General features: G+C 43.3%; 1 protein-coding gene across 5 annotated transcripts in view; it reads left to right on the top strand.

Annotated features, from left to right (window-relative positions):
* Window positions 1-2,610: 2,610 nt before the first annotated feature.
* TTC17 (tetratricopeptide repeat domain 17) overlaps window positions 2,611-14,927 on the top strand; it is a gene marked incomplete at its 3' end in the record, with an annotated part of 94,432 nt that continues 82,115 nt past the window's right edge. For all 5 annotated transcript variants that reach the window (XM_084246089.1, XM_084246091.1, XM_084246090.1 and 2 more), the window contains exon 1: window positions 2,611-3,191. In XM_084246089.1, the coding sequence (XP_084102215.1) occupies window positions 3,033-3,191 (159 nt within the window). In that variant the 5' untranslated portion in view covers window positions 2,611-3,032. The remainder of the gene's footprint in view (window positions 3,192-14,927) is intronic.

The following is a 14,927-nucleotide window of genomic DNA, read 5'->3' as shown; positions in this document are numbered from 1 at the left end:
TAATAAACATGGACTATTAAAAGGAAAAAACATTTTTTTAAGAGTGATTTATTTATATATACAAGAGCTAGGGTGTAGGACAGAGGTGCAGCAGGATGAGAGGATTCACCAGAGACAGAGTGGGGAGCAGTACAGGCAGGCAGACTGAAATACACTGCTGAAGGGAACAGTGGGCCAGACACGAGAGGTCTGCTGTGCCATGTGGGTCAGCTCCCTGGCCTGGGATAGAACTTGTGCTGCAATGGCTACTGATAGTTTTATAGGGCTAAGACTTAAGCTCTTGCACCACCATGGAGGCCCAGGAAAAAATCTTAATTTATAATGATAGTAAATAAAGGACTAAAACATTTTGCTAAAATGTTTTTAAAAATCACATGGGTTTTTATTCAATTAAGAATTGATCACACTATAGAGACTTCAACCACCTTCTCAACTACCATCTTAAATTTCTATAGATTTTATCTAAAAGGGCCTCCCCGGTGGAGCAGCAGTTGAGCGCTGGGCTGCAAAGCTGCCTGCAGCCTCTGCAGCGCCGGTTCGATCCCTGGCCCGATCCCCGGCCGCCGGGTGAGGGTCCCACATGGTGGGCAGACCTCTCCTGCCGCACCCACTGCTCCCCTCAGCAGTGTACTTCGTCAGTCTGCCTGTTCTGTTCCCCACTCTGGCTCTGGTGAATTCTCTCACACTCCCGTGCTTCTGACTGTACCCAATGCTTGTATAAATAAATAAATAAATAAATCTTTAAAAAAAAAAAAAAAAACTCAAAAATAAAAAAAGTAGTGACCACAGTCAGCAGCCAACAAGAAAACTGGGACCTGAGACTTACAATAGCAAGGAACTGAATTCTGCTAAGAACCTGAAAGCGATTGTTGGAAAAGAACTCCCAAGCCTCAGATGAGGCTGCAGCCTTGCCATCAGCTATGAGACACTGAGAATCCAGACAAACCATGCCATAGTAACTGTGACAGTAAGTGTATGTTAGGCTGCTAAATTTGTGGCAGTGTTACACAGCAATAGAAAATGAACATACGATTCAGTCTATCATTTAGGGAAAACAGAAATGGGTGATTCAGTAAAGCCATAGAAGTATGATTCTGCCCCTTTACAGATGAACTTGTGTTGAAGAAATTGCTGGTGGTCAAAATATGTGATGTGGCTTCTCTCAAACTCATCCTTCATGCTCAGGCTCCAGAAACTGGTAGATCTGACCTCTGCTGCTCATTAACTATATGATCTTGGCCAAATTACTTAAGGAGCCTACTGGTGAGTGAAGCTTCACAGAAACTGTACAGTGCCAGTGTTTACAAGAAATACAACACAACTATTGTTAACATGACCTTTGCGATTACTTAGTAACTTCATATACAGAGGGTTGACTTACATGCCTAAAATGAGATGCTGAGAGCATTAAGGAAGCCTTTAATACCTGCTACCAATTTCACCTTTCACACTCACTGCTTAATCTGCCTGAACCAGCGCTTTTGCTCCAAGGCTTTCACTTGATTTGGTCATTCTCTTCCACACATGCTCTATTGCCCTAATTTCAACTGTTAACCTGCCAATATCCCACCAGATTGCCCACTGCTCAGCAGTCCGATTTCTATACCCAAGTCTACCAGGCAAAAAGCAGATAAGTAAGACATGTTTAATGAAATGAAAAGTCATTCCAGTTTTCTAAGAAAAGCTGCTCTCGGAAGAGATAAAAGACCACAGCGAGCTGGTGGTCATCGTTTCCACAGCATGAAGTGATGTTTTAAACATTTAGGGGTGATCTGTTTTCCTGCAATACACCTGCACAGAGTGGAGAGAAAAACAAAAGCATAACGAATCCAAATATAAAATGACACACAAAGCCAGAAGGCAGTCCAGAAAATACCAGAAATGACATTTAAAGCAAAAGAAAAATACCGGATGGTCTCACTCATAGCAGGAATTTAGAAAACCTAAATAAGGGGCCAGGAAAAAGACTAATTATAATAAAGAAAAAAATCAAAATCAACAAGCAACTATAAACCAGACACACACTGTGGCGGGAGTCCCTGAGGGGGTGGGGAAGAGAGGAGGGATTAGGGTCAAAATAAGTGGGGTGGGAATTGTATAGGGAATATAAGCAAAATGAAAATGCATACATAGTGCATAAATGAAAAACGATATAAGAATTATATAAAATAAAATATACTAAAAAATAAAGCTAAAGAAAAGCAATGCTGGTCGCTTGGCCTGCCTGCTGGTTACCTAACAAAAAGTGCTTCTCAAACTTGAATGTACTTGCAGGTCAGCTAGAGCGCTTGGTACATGGTACCATCTGATGGGGAGGCGGGGAGAAGATGCTAGATGATGTCTATGCTGCTGGTCTGCACAGCTCTGCCTCCAGCTTAGCTCTCTGCTGCCCAGGTGGTCTACAGGTAGCAGCAAGCCCTGCAGGACAGCTGGCTGGAATTTAAGTGAGCTCTAAGTGCAAATACCTATGGCTTTCAAAGACCTGGTTCCAAAAAAATCTCACTAACTGTAAAGATTTCATATGAATCTTTAAGAATCAGAGAACCCATGACTTCCCCAAAGGGTTTCGAACGCATACTTTTTATTTCCCAAGTAGTTTACACACTAGAAATACAAATAAAACAAGAGCCGAGCTGTCGTTAAAAATACAGACAGACTCGGGTTGCGAGGCTGCCCGCAGCCCCTGCACCGCCAGTTCGATCCCCGCCACCGGCGAGGGTCCCACCAAAAAAATAAATAAAAATAAAAACACACTCTTGAATCCCTATTTCGGCTTCGAACAGTACTTTCGTCCCCTCCGGCTTCCACACTCCCCGACCGCATCGCGCTCAGGAAAACACCCGACAAGCGTCCTCCCACCTGAGGGCCGCTGGGCGAGGGCGGGCTGCCGCCATTCCCGCCGCCCTAACCGCGGCCGTCCGCGGGCAGCGCCTTTCGGCTCCTCCTCTTCCAGCGCCGACCTCCCCAAGATGGCGGGCGGCGGGGGCTCACTTCCGCTTCCGGTGTGAGGGGCCGGGCCGGGGGGGGGCAACATGGCGGCGGCAGTAGGGGTCCGCGGCCGGTGCGAGCTGCCGCCTTGCTCCGGCCCAGGCTGGCTCCTCAGCCTCTCCGCCTTGCTGAGCGTGGCGGCTCGAGGGGCCCTCGCCACCACGCACTGGGTCGTCACGGAGGACGGGAAGATCCAACAGCAGGTAGCGGCCAGGGCGCCCCGACCTGCCCCGCGCCCACCCGCGTCCCGGGGGGTCCCCCGGCCGGGTCCCTCGCTGTTTGGCTCCGCGCGATCCCGCCCCCCAGCCCCCTTCCCCTCCCGGTCCCGGCGTCGCGGCCTGGGCGACCCCGGCGCCGCCCCCTCCCCTCGGGCCCCCTGGCCCTCACCTGCGCCGCCCGCAAGTTCTCTACCTTCCACCCTTGGGGCCGCGCGCCGCGCGCAGAGGGTCGCCCGGCGGCGGGGGGTCGGGCCTTGGGGATAGTTTCTCCTGCTCGGGCTGTGGAAACCCCACATTCATTATCCCTGCCTCTGGTGCCTCTCGGGCCCACGCGTCCCCAGCCCTCCCCGAGCAAGTAGAAAGCAGGTGGCAGTCCCGGGGGTGCGCGAGGTCCAGGGCGGTGACAGATTCGGCACCTCCAGGCTGTGGGTCATTTGATGCCGCTTGCCCTCGCCTCCCCTCCTACAAGCTGACACTCGTGTCGGGCTGGGGTGCTTTCAGTTTGTACCGTTACTCAGGTCCACAGGGGCTCTTTAGAGACAGCACACACCCTCCTTCCCAAGGAGCGCTTGCAGATGCCTCTGTGGCGTTGCCTGCATCTTTTTCAGCTGTGACCGCCCTCGTTTCCCAGTGTACTTTGCATTGTTTCTGTAACTAGTTCCTGTGACCCAGCCCCGCAGAGAGGATGTGCGATTTCCTGGATCCTTGTATTCTTGGATGTCTCAACTAATTCCTCAGAGAGAGACACTGCTTTTCTTATATAACTTTATGATTGCCTGCGCTGTGTGAATGCTGCTGATGCCAGAAGGATACGTGTGTGTTCTACAAAATTTGGCAGCTGGCATGACTTTCCACACCTGAGAGCAGTTCTGCAAAGTCTGGAAACCTGTGAAAAGTGAAGTGTGTGCTGCAGGAAGGTTAGCCCATTGATCGCAGATGAGTTAACCACTGTGAAACTACCTGGACCTTTAGATTGTATGTAAGGCAGGGTCCTAGGAAGCGAATTAATGCAAGGTTTACTTTGATGTGAGATTCAAATTGAGATTCGCCATGTGATGACAAATCTTATCTCAGGTATGAGTGAGGTTAACAAACATAGTTTTAAAATCAGCATTGGTATTGGTGAATCATTACTAGTATGTGAGGAAGGATTGACCTTCTCTTGAGTGGCATTTTTTCTCTCTAATTTACCTTAGGAAAAAATTTCTTTTCATGTTCATACCAGATGAAATGTAACATATGTGTTGTGTATATTTCTGAAACCCTAGAAACATTGCAAGTTCTACTTAAGATTGGAATCTTAGGTGAGTCGTGGTAGCATCCACCCTTCTTTCGTTTCCTGAAGATCTTCTCCCTGAGGCCTTGTGAAGGGAGACATGGAATTAAGTCACTCCTGCTGCAATTTGGGAACCTTTCTCCCATTGGCTCTTCTGCAATATTGTTTTTGGCCACAGCTATTTATACTCTGTGACATTGACTTCTCCTTCCCATTTATGTGTCCTGCCACTCAGATGAGAAAGTTGCCCATCTGAAAAATGAAAGCTGGTAGAAATGTATTATTTATATGCTGAACATTGCAATAGGAAAGTAGAATCTTCTTTGCTTTTTGTTTCTTGACTAATTTCTTCCTTTTGCACATTAGAGATACATATGTGTGTGTGTGATGGGAAAGGTAGAGGTTACTGGTAATATGCCTCAGGAAGGGAGAAAGCTGAAGAATCTTCAGGGTCGTTGCCAAGTTACCCCTGCTGTAAGTAGTTAGGCTTAAAGTTAGGAAAGCAAGATTTTTTTTTTCCACATGCCTTTTTAAATGACCTTTATCAGTGAATTGGCCATATTTTGCTATGTAACCTTTATAATGATAAGGTCAGGAAAGCACAAAATATTATACCAGAAGAAATAAAGTTGGTGTCTCTGGTGTGATGATAAGCAGCTAGGGAAGGGAAGTTGGAAAATCTGAGAAAAGCCACACATGTGCCTGCATTACCCATGCCGGCTTCGGGTACTTCCTTTGCACGTCCCCTGCCTTACCTAGAAGCATGCCTGCCATGTTTTCAGACTGTTCACTGAGCTGCTGCCACTGAACTCCCAGGACTATGGCCAGGGGATCCTGGCGCTGGGATGAAGGGATGCTCCAGTCACTAAGTTCCGGAACTTCCCCATAGTGCTGATGGGATCTGCCGAAAAAGATTCCCCTCCTCCTTTTCACCTCTGTGCTTTTCTCCCCCCTTGGCATACTTCTGGCCCTCTGGAAACGAGTGACTGCTCTCTCGCCTTATTCAGGAAAGGGGGGATCTTAACTTGGGTCCTTGTACTTGAGGAATGGGCTGTAATACTCTGCTTCATAGAAGGACCTACAGTGTAATCAGGTCAGTGGGTCTCTTGGTTGACTTCATTATAAAGAGTAGGCTTCAAAAACAGTATTTTTTTTTCTGTTTTATTTTGATGTTCTTTTTGATTAATTACTATATTGGCACCATCTTTTTTTCTTTAATCAAAAGTGTCCAGCAGGGCCTCCCCGGTGACACAGTGGTTGAGCACTGGGTTGCGAAGCAGCCCGCAGCTTCTGCAGCGCCGGTTCGATCCCTGGCTGCTCCCCGGCCACCGGAGGAGGGTCCCACATGGTGCGCAGACCTCTCCTGCCGCCCGCTGCTCCCCTCAGCAGTGTACTTTGGTCCTTCTGCCTGCTCTGCTCCCTGCTCCGGCTCTGGTGAATTCTCTCGCCCTCCCGCGCTTCTGACTGTACCCAGTGCTTGTATAAATAAATAAATAAATAAATAAATCTTTAAAAAAAAAAGTTTCCAGCAGTTCACTGGCATGGACTTGTTAAATAAAGTTTTGTGAGTTAACCTAGGTGCCTAACCACCTCATATCATGTGCTTTCTCTGAAAAACAAATTTATGTTCCTGTTCTAAATTATCAGATGAACTTTTGAAACATTCCCATTTATTATTTATAGACTTAATTAAGCAGAATTCTAGTACCTGGTTCATAGCTTGTACTTCTACTACTTGGTTCATAGCTCTGGTTAGTGTCCTTCATAAGTAGAGATCTCAAAAGTTTAAACTCTAATAGCATTAAAACATTTATTTTCTTGACTGCTGTTCCCCTCATCTATCTTAGAACTATAGAATATTACATTTGGAAAAAAATTTTACAGGGTAACGTAGGAGAGAAAGTCACCCAGAGTCACACGGTCACACAGTAAACATGCATTTATCTGCAGCCACCTGCGAGTGAGCACTTTGTGCTCAGTGAGCTTGAAGTGTTTTTCCCCCTCACATAGCACAGATGGAGGAATAGAAAGAAAAATAAAGGAAAAATGGGGCTAAATAAGTAAATTTCTTCTCTTCTCCACTTTGCATAGCTTCCACAGAATGTTTATGGTAACTTTGGAATGGGAGTGTGTGGACGGGGCAGGGTCCCAAGCAGGTGTGAGTTCATGTGGGGACTACCCATCATTTTTCCTCCTCAGGTAAACGCCTTTAGATACAGATCCTTTTCACTGCTCAGAACAAATGATGTTTCGGGCAAAACTGGTTGCCTGAAGCCTAGCCACTTTGGCAAAGATCTGTTTGATAAGTGACTAATTCAGCAACTATGACTAAGGAATGATACCACATGTATTTGGACCAACAGGATAAATATTTATCTTTTGTTTTTTAAATGAAGGAGTGATTTACTTTAGTTTGGTGTTTGGTGAGACGGTTCATCTGAGCGAGAGTATCTATATGTGTCATGAAGCAGACACCTTTATTTCAATGCTTTCAACATCTTTTCATCCCATAGCGCTGTGTGTGTGATTGTATATGTCAGAGATTGCCCTAGATGGGAGGGCTCATGGTGGTTATTCACTTACTCACTAAGTACCTGTTAAATTTTTGCAGTTGGTCCTAGCTGTTGGCATCCAAGTGATTCCCATTCCAGCCTCCCTTTTTAGCTATCTCCCACTATTGTGATTATACCCAGATACTAACTTTGTTTATCTTGTAGAGAGGTAATATAGGAGCTTGGGAATGTAGGGAATTTCTAACTTTAAATCTTTCGCCAGTTTTTTATTGAGTAAATATTTAGTGACTGCGTAATTTCATCAACTCACTCTGCTTTGATGGTATGTTCTTTTCCACTGGATACTATGATGTGAAATTCTTGTTTTCCCTGGGGTGGGGGAGCGGTGACGGGTGAGTGGAGTACAGCTCCTTCTTAGCCTTTTTTTTCTTTTTGGTGAGGAGGATTCATTTTCCTGTACTCATCTAGATCAGTAGTTCTCTAGCTTTATTTTGCACACAAATTATCTGGGGAGTGGGTTTGCTTCCCTAAATGCAGATTCCTAGGCCTTTCAGACTCTCTGATTCAGTGGGTTGATGGACCCAAGAGTCTCCAAACTCTCAGGAGATTATAATGCAGGTGGTTCACAGGTCATTCTGAAAAACTCAGCTTTAGATGTTGCTCTTCCTCCAGCTTCTGTGCCCATCTTTTCTTTTTACTCTCTGCCTGGGCATTCTGACCCTTTCTCAGTATTTAAGTTACCATATAGATGCTAAGAATATCCACATTTCTTTCTGCAACTCAAAATTTTTCTCCAGAGTTTCAGTTTTTCTCCAGAGATTCAAGACCTCGATATTACCTTAATTTCATGTGACTGTTCTCTAGGTACTTCAGGTGCATAATGACTAAGTCTAAACTTATTTTTACCCTACACTGTATCATGCCCTGTTTTCCCAAATTTATTAAGATGCCACTATTCAATATTCACCTATTTTCTCACGTCAGGTATGTAGATGTCGTCTTTAATCCTCTCTCCCTGCTTCCCTCAGATCTTTCAGTTTTACTTTCTAATTATAGCTTATTTTTTTTTCCCATAGCTACTACCATTACTCTAATGCAGCCATCTAATTATTGTCACAGCTTCCTAACTGTTTCCCCTGCCTCTAGTCTCGTCTGGCTTTTTTTTTTTTTTTTTTAAAGATTTATTTATTTATTTATACAAGCACTGGGTACAGTCAGAAGTGCGGGAGGGTGAGAGAATTCACCAGAGCCAGAGCGGGGAACAGAACAGGCAGAAGGACCGAAACACACTGCCAAGGGGAGCAGCGGGCGGCAGGAGAGGTCTGCGCGCCATGTGGGACCCTCACCCTGCGGCCGGGGATCAAACCTGCGCTGCAGAGGCTGCGGGCAGCTTCGCAGCCCAGCGCCCAACCGCTGCGCCACTGGGGAGGCCGTTGTCTGGCCTTCTAATCCATTCTCTGTGGTGTAATTAAAGTAATCTTGCAACCTTCTTTGATTTGTTTGAATGAAAATTTTGAACCAGTCCATGACATTGTAAAAATAAATGTCTAACATTACAAAAGTAGTTAAAGAAATAAAGTGAAGTTTTCCCACCTCTACCCAGTCTCAATCCCCAAAGAAAACTGTCTTTAGCAATTTGATGCATATCCCCGGATATGGTCCAAATGTTTTGCCATGTCTGTGATCTGGCTGTCTCTTCTCTCTAGCTCTGTCTCTGCTCATGCTTGAATCCCCCGTCCTCACCACAAATATACACACATATGGTACTTAATTTTTGTCTACGTCTCTAAATATGTGCTCATTTACTTTGGGGCCTTTGCACATTTTGTTCTTACTGAATTGCCCCAATTTGGTTAACTCATATTCTCTACAACTTAAACATCACTTTCTCAGGGAAGTTTCTATTATGACCAAACTTTTTCTCTGGTTCCTTGTGAAGGCATTTGCCATACCATTCGTGTCTGTTCACTAGATTACTACATGCTCCCTGAAGGGCGGTATGACTGTCTCCTCTTCTCTAAGATTCCAGTATCTCTCACATTCCTAATCACATAGGCTACAGTACTTATCTGTGGAATAGATGATAACGTGTGAGAAGTGGTTCCTGGCTTTTAGGAGTTTACCTTGTCTGAATGAAACCTTATAGTACTCAATAGTGAGATAGTCATCTGGAGACTAACCAAAAAGAAAGCCTCACACTTCCAGAAGATCTTTCAAGTTCTGAGTAGCCCCTGGGTGAATCAGCCCTTAGGCCTTCAGGAAAGGTGAAAGGGCCATGATTTCAGAGATTACTCTTGCCTCTCTGCTGTAGTCAGGTTGTATATATATGAGGGAAGTCATCCTCTTTGTTGCAAATGTTATGTTTAAAGGTCACCTTTATTGCACAGACATCGAAAAGTGTGAGAAGCAACGATGGTCAAGAAAAAATGACTTCAAAGAATCCAAAGGGCAGAGGTGAAATAGATGAGCAATGGCGCCTGCACTGTTGTAGAGGGGTTAGGGTCAGCTGTGAGGTTCAGCAGATGTTGGGAATTAGAAGAAACACTAGTAGAAATGAACAACAGGTACTTTGACAGGCCAACACGTCAGGTCAAAAATTAGAACAGCTTTCCACTCTAACCATATGGGGGGGCTAGGTTTGTGCTCCCTACACTTTTTGCTTCTGATGAAAAAAAAAATGTTTTTGATGGCAAAAATAAAGGCAAATGGGGACTTCCTCTGTTGTGTGGCTCTGTTGTAGCCAAACACCTTGAAAGAGTTGTTTGTGCTCACTGAGTCTCCCACATTGGACCTCTTTTAAATTCACTCCAATCAGTCCTTTTGTAACAGGGCTGCCCCTCTCCCTGTCCTACAACACTTTGTCCCCACAGCTGTTGTCAAGATACCCAGGCCCTCCCATATGTCATTTTCAGTTCTCAGTTCTCAGGCACCTTGTTTCACCTCTTAGCACTCTAGCATTTGTCCTCAGACCTCTTTGAACTATTTTTTACATAACTTCCTGGACATACTCTCCTGGTTTTTCTTCTAGATCCCTATGATTCGTTTAGTTTTGGTGTCAGCATTATGCTCCTAACAGGAGTCAGGAAGTGTTTCCTCCTTTTTGATCTTGTTGAAGAGTTTGAGAAAGATGCCTCTGTCTGGTTTTCTTTGAATGGTAGATTAACCAGCGAGGTCATCTGGTCCTGGACTTTGGTTTTTGGTTTTTTGATTATGGTTCTAAGGTCTGGACTTGTGATAGGGCTGTTCATACTTTGTTTCCTCATGACTCAGAAGGTTGAGTCCTGAGGGATATTGTATGATTCAAGGTGTTTGTCCATTTCATCCAGGTTGTCCAGTTTGTTAGCATACAGATGTTCAGAATAGCCTCGATGATCCTCTGTATTTCTGTGACATTTGTCCTAATGTCTCCTCTGTCATTTCTGATTGCATGTATTTGAATTTTTTCTCTTATTTTCTTAATAAGTCTGACCAAAGGGTTTGTTGATTTTGTTGATTTTTTTCAAAAAGCCAGCTCTTCAGTTCATTGATCTTTTGTATTGCTCTTTATTTTTTGTTTTATTTACATTCTTATTTTTATTATTTGCTCTCTTGTACTGACTTTGGATGTTTGTTCTTCTTGTAGTTCCTTTTAGATATAAGGTTAGATTATTTTTGAGGTGGGAGTGTATTGCTATAAACTTCCCTCTTAGTACTACTTTGTTGCATTCCAAAGATTCTAGTATTTGGTAATATCCCTGTCATTCCTCCCCAGATACATTTTGGTTTCTTCAGTGACCCAATTTCTCTTCTTGTAGTTGCTTTCTGACTTCTTCTCATTGTGGTTAGAAAAATTGCTTGTTATGATTTCAATCTTAAATTTATTTAGATTTTTTTGTATCCCAACATGAGATCTGAATTTCATTTGCACTTGAGAAAAATGTATGTACTATTGCTTTGGGATGTTCAGTAGTTCTGTATGTATATCACTGTAATGCCCATGTGGTCTAATATATCACTTAAGACTGATGTTTCCTAACTTCTGTCTGTAGGATTTATCTGTTGATGTAAGTGGGGTGTTAATGCCCCCTCCTACTGTTGTGTCAGTCATTTTCTCTTTAGATCCATTTATATTTTTTATATATATTTTGGTGCTATGTTGGGTGCATATGTATTGATGATTGTTATAGCTTCCTGATGGATATCTTCTTTATCATTATATAATGTCCTTTTTAAAAAAAAATTAAAGTCTTATTTTAAAGTCTGATTTGTCTGATATGAGTATACTCACACTTTTCAATTCCACTGACAAGTCATGAAACAAACCCAAATGCCCTTCAGTAGATAAATGGGTAGAGAAATTGTGGCACATATTCTCAAAGGAGTATTACACAGCTGTGAAGAAAATTTTTGCCAATTTAATTATAATGTGTCTTGGCGTGGGTCTCTATGAGTTCCTCATTTAGAACTCTCTGGGCTTCTTGTATCTGGATGTCTGCTTCTTTCTGCAGAATAAGGAAGTTTCTCCATGATTATGTCCTCCAATGATTTTTCTAGCATATGTGTACATGCACATGCATGCACGCACATGCGTGCTCTCTCTCTCTCTCTTTTTCTCCTTCTGGGACCCCTATAATGTGAATATTCCCAGTGGTCTCTTAGGGTATTGTTCGTTTTATAACTTCTTCTTCCACTTTTCTACTCTTATCTTGTTGAATTCTATTGCTTTGTCTTCTAACTCACTTACTTGTTTTTGCATTTTGGCCAGGCCATTGCTGGGCTCCTCTATTATATAACGAAAACAGTTTAATGTTTGAGTTCCACTGGGTACTTTATCAAATTTTTTTTATTATCTCATGTTGTCATCATACAGCTGCAGTAAGATATGGGTATTGATCTCTGTCTTAAAGAAATGTAGGTTAAATGTAGTTTAAACTCCTTGCCCAGGACCATGCAGTAGGAAATGGCAGATTGTGTACTCAGGCTCAGATCTGATTCTAAACTCTGCTCTCTTTTCTCTAGTGCTAAACATTGCTATCAATATGAGAATATTTTTATAGACTTACCAAGATTTAAATTTTTATTCTTAAAGTCCTTTAAATTTTTCACATAAGACTATAAAATATGGGGTCTCTCTGGTGGCGCAAGGGTTAAGCACAGCACTGTGAAGCAATCCACAGCCTCTGCAGCATGAGTTCACTCCCCAGCCCGCCAGGGAGCAGCCCACATGGTGAGACAGACCTCTCCTGACTCACCTACTGCTCCTCTCAGCAGTGTACTTCGGTCAGTCTGCCTGTTCTGTTCCCCACTCTGGTGAATCTTCTCACCCCCCGCATCTCTGGCCTGTACCCCACTTCTTGTATGCATAAATAAATCTTTAAAAAAAAAAGACTATAAAATGCACGGTCATTACTGAAAAAAATGTTAAGCTACTTAGTATGTTTTAAAATCAAAAGTGTTGTAACTACGCACAGTCGTCCTCCTTAACAGGAATCATTTAGAGTTACTTGTGTATTCCTCCAAAACATTTCTATGCATTTGCAAACTTAGATTTTTTTTTAGAACACACAACTAGAATCATTTGTTTCATCACTAACTTTCAATCACTAACACTAGACAACTGTGCATGTCAGAAAAAGCTACACCCTTCTCCTTTAAGACTGCACAATATTCGGTGAATTTATTTAACCACTCCGTCATGATGGATATATGGATAGTTTCCCGGTCTTTACCATCATGAATGTTGTAGTGGATAAACATGCTTGTATATTTATCTTTGCATGTTTCTGTGTATCTGTAAGATGACTTCTTTGGAAAGGAATTGCCTGGTTCTAAGAAAGCATTATATTTCATTTTCTTAGTGCCAAATTGTCCTTTTAAAGGACTGCATCAGGAGTGTTTGAAAATGCCAAACAGTGTTTGGAATATGTAAAACCATGATTAATGATCCAGTTCTGGTGAAAGACTGTTCATTCCATCTTTTGCCACTAGCTAGTGTTGGAAACATCAGTGGAAGTATGTAACCTTCAGTTTAGTGTTGTCTTCATAGAAAACTCAACTTTTGTTATTAATGTTTATTTCACACTGGTGGAATTGCAGTAAAAGCTGTAGTCAAGCTGATCTTTTTTTGTCCTCCACAGTTGATACTACTACTGTTTTGATGAGTAATCAAGTTAAACTTTATTCAGTTGTCTCTTTTTTATTTTTTTTATTTATTTATTAATTAATGTTTTCTGCTCCAGGGTCTCTTAATGTCTCTTTTCTCTTTTCTTTTTTTTTTTTTTTTTTTTAAAGATTTATTTATTTATTTATACAAGCACTGGGCACAGTCAGAAGCACGGGAGGGTGACAGAATTCACCAGAGCCAGAGCAGGCAGAAGGACCGAAGTACACTGCTGAGGGGAGCAGCGGGCTGCAGGAGAGGTCTGAGTGCCATGTGGGACCCTCCTCCGGTGGCCGGGGAGCAGCCAGGGATAGAACTGGCTCTGCAGAGGCTGCAGGCAGCTTCACAACCCAGCGTTCAACCACTGCGCCACCGGGGAGGCCCAGTTGTCTCTTTTTTAAATCAACAATTTCCAGCATGAAATAATCGAGTAAATTTCTGCCTGTTGAGCCTGTCATCACCTAAGTAATGATAAAGTTGCTAAGGTTCATTTTCTAGCACTGATTTTAGTGTCTCTTTTCCAATATATGATTAACAAATCTACATTAGCTTTGGCTGCCATAACAAAATACCATAAACTAGGTAGCTTATGCAACAGAAGTTTATTTTCTCGTAGTTCTAGAGGCTGAAGTCCAAGATCAGAGTGCCAGCATGGCTGGGTTCTGGCGAGGACTATCTTTCTGGCTGGCAGATAACTGCAGTGTGCTGTGTCCTTGTGTGGCAGAGAAGCAAAATCAGGTTCTCTGGCATCTCCTCTTATTATAGACACTAATGTCATCATGAGGGCCCCAACTTCATGACATCTCTTAAACCTAATTATCTCCCAAAGACTCTGTTCTCGTTACCATCACATTGGGGGTTAGGACTTAACATATTGTAGTGGCAGGATGGGCAAAGAGCAGGTTTTCCATGACCCAAACAGACAGGTAAAGGAGAGTCTTGAAGCCCTCAGTGGCTTTTTCAGGGTTTTATTGGGTGGGATTTTACCAGGTACACGGCAGGCAAGGGTACCTGGGGGCCAGCCCCCGGTGAATCTTCACTTTTTACTGGGCTCTCTCGCATTCTCTCGTGGTCTCGTTCTTTCTTTTCTGCTCTCTCATTCTCTGCTGGTTCTCCTTCTGGGTTTCTTTTTGTTCTCTTCTGCTGATGCTCCCCCTTATAAGCCCAGTCTCAGCCCAGGTGAACCAACCTACAGATGCCCACACTCTACTCCAGGTGCCCCCTCAGGCATGCATTCAGAACCACAGGGATCCATCATCAATCCTAATGGTGGGTGTGCAGAAAAGCCTGACAATCTTTTACTCTACACATATGCATTTTGGTGAGACATGGTTTAGTCCAGAGCACCCATTTAACTAAAAATCTAAACTCATACCTGTTTTATTCATCACTATTATGCCTGGGACCTTGTGGGTGCTATTAGTTTTCTGTTGCTACTATAAAAATAACCACAAACTTAGTAGTTTAAAACAACTTAAATTTTGTAAGGTACAAGTCCAGACTATAATTTACTAGGCTAAAAGGTTCTGGAGGTTGTGGGGAAGAGACTTTTGCAGTTTCTGGAAGCTGCCCACATTCCTTGACTTTCTCTCCTTATATTTTCTTTTTTAAGATTTATTTTTTATTTTTACAAGAGCTGGGGGTACAGTCAGAGGCGCGGGAGGTGAGAGGATTCACCAGAGACAGAGTGGGGAGCAGAACAGGCAAACGGACCGAAAGCACTGCTAAGGGGAGCAGCGGGCACGACAGGAGAGGTCTGCTGCACCATGTGGATATCTCCCTGGCCGGTCAGG

This window comes from Talpa europaea (genome assembly GCF_964194135.1).
Source record: "Talpa europaea genome assembly, chromosome: 1".
NCBI classification, from domain to species: Eukaryota; Metazoa; Chordata; class Mammalia; order Eulipotyphla; family Talpidae; genus Talpa; species Talpa europaea.
Note: the sequence above shows the minus strand (reverse complement) of the source record. Positions and strands in the feature narration are given on the sequence as shown.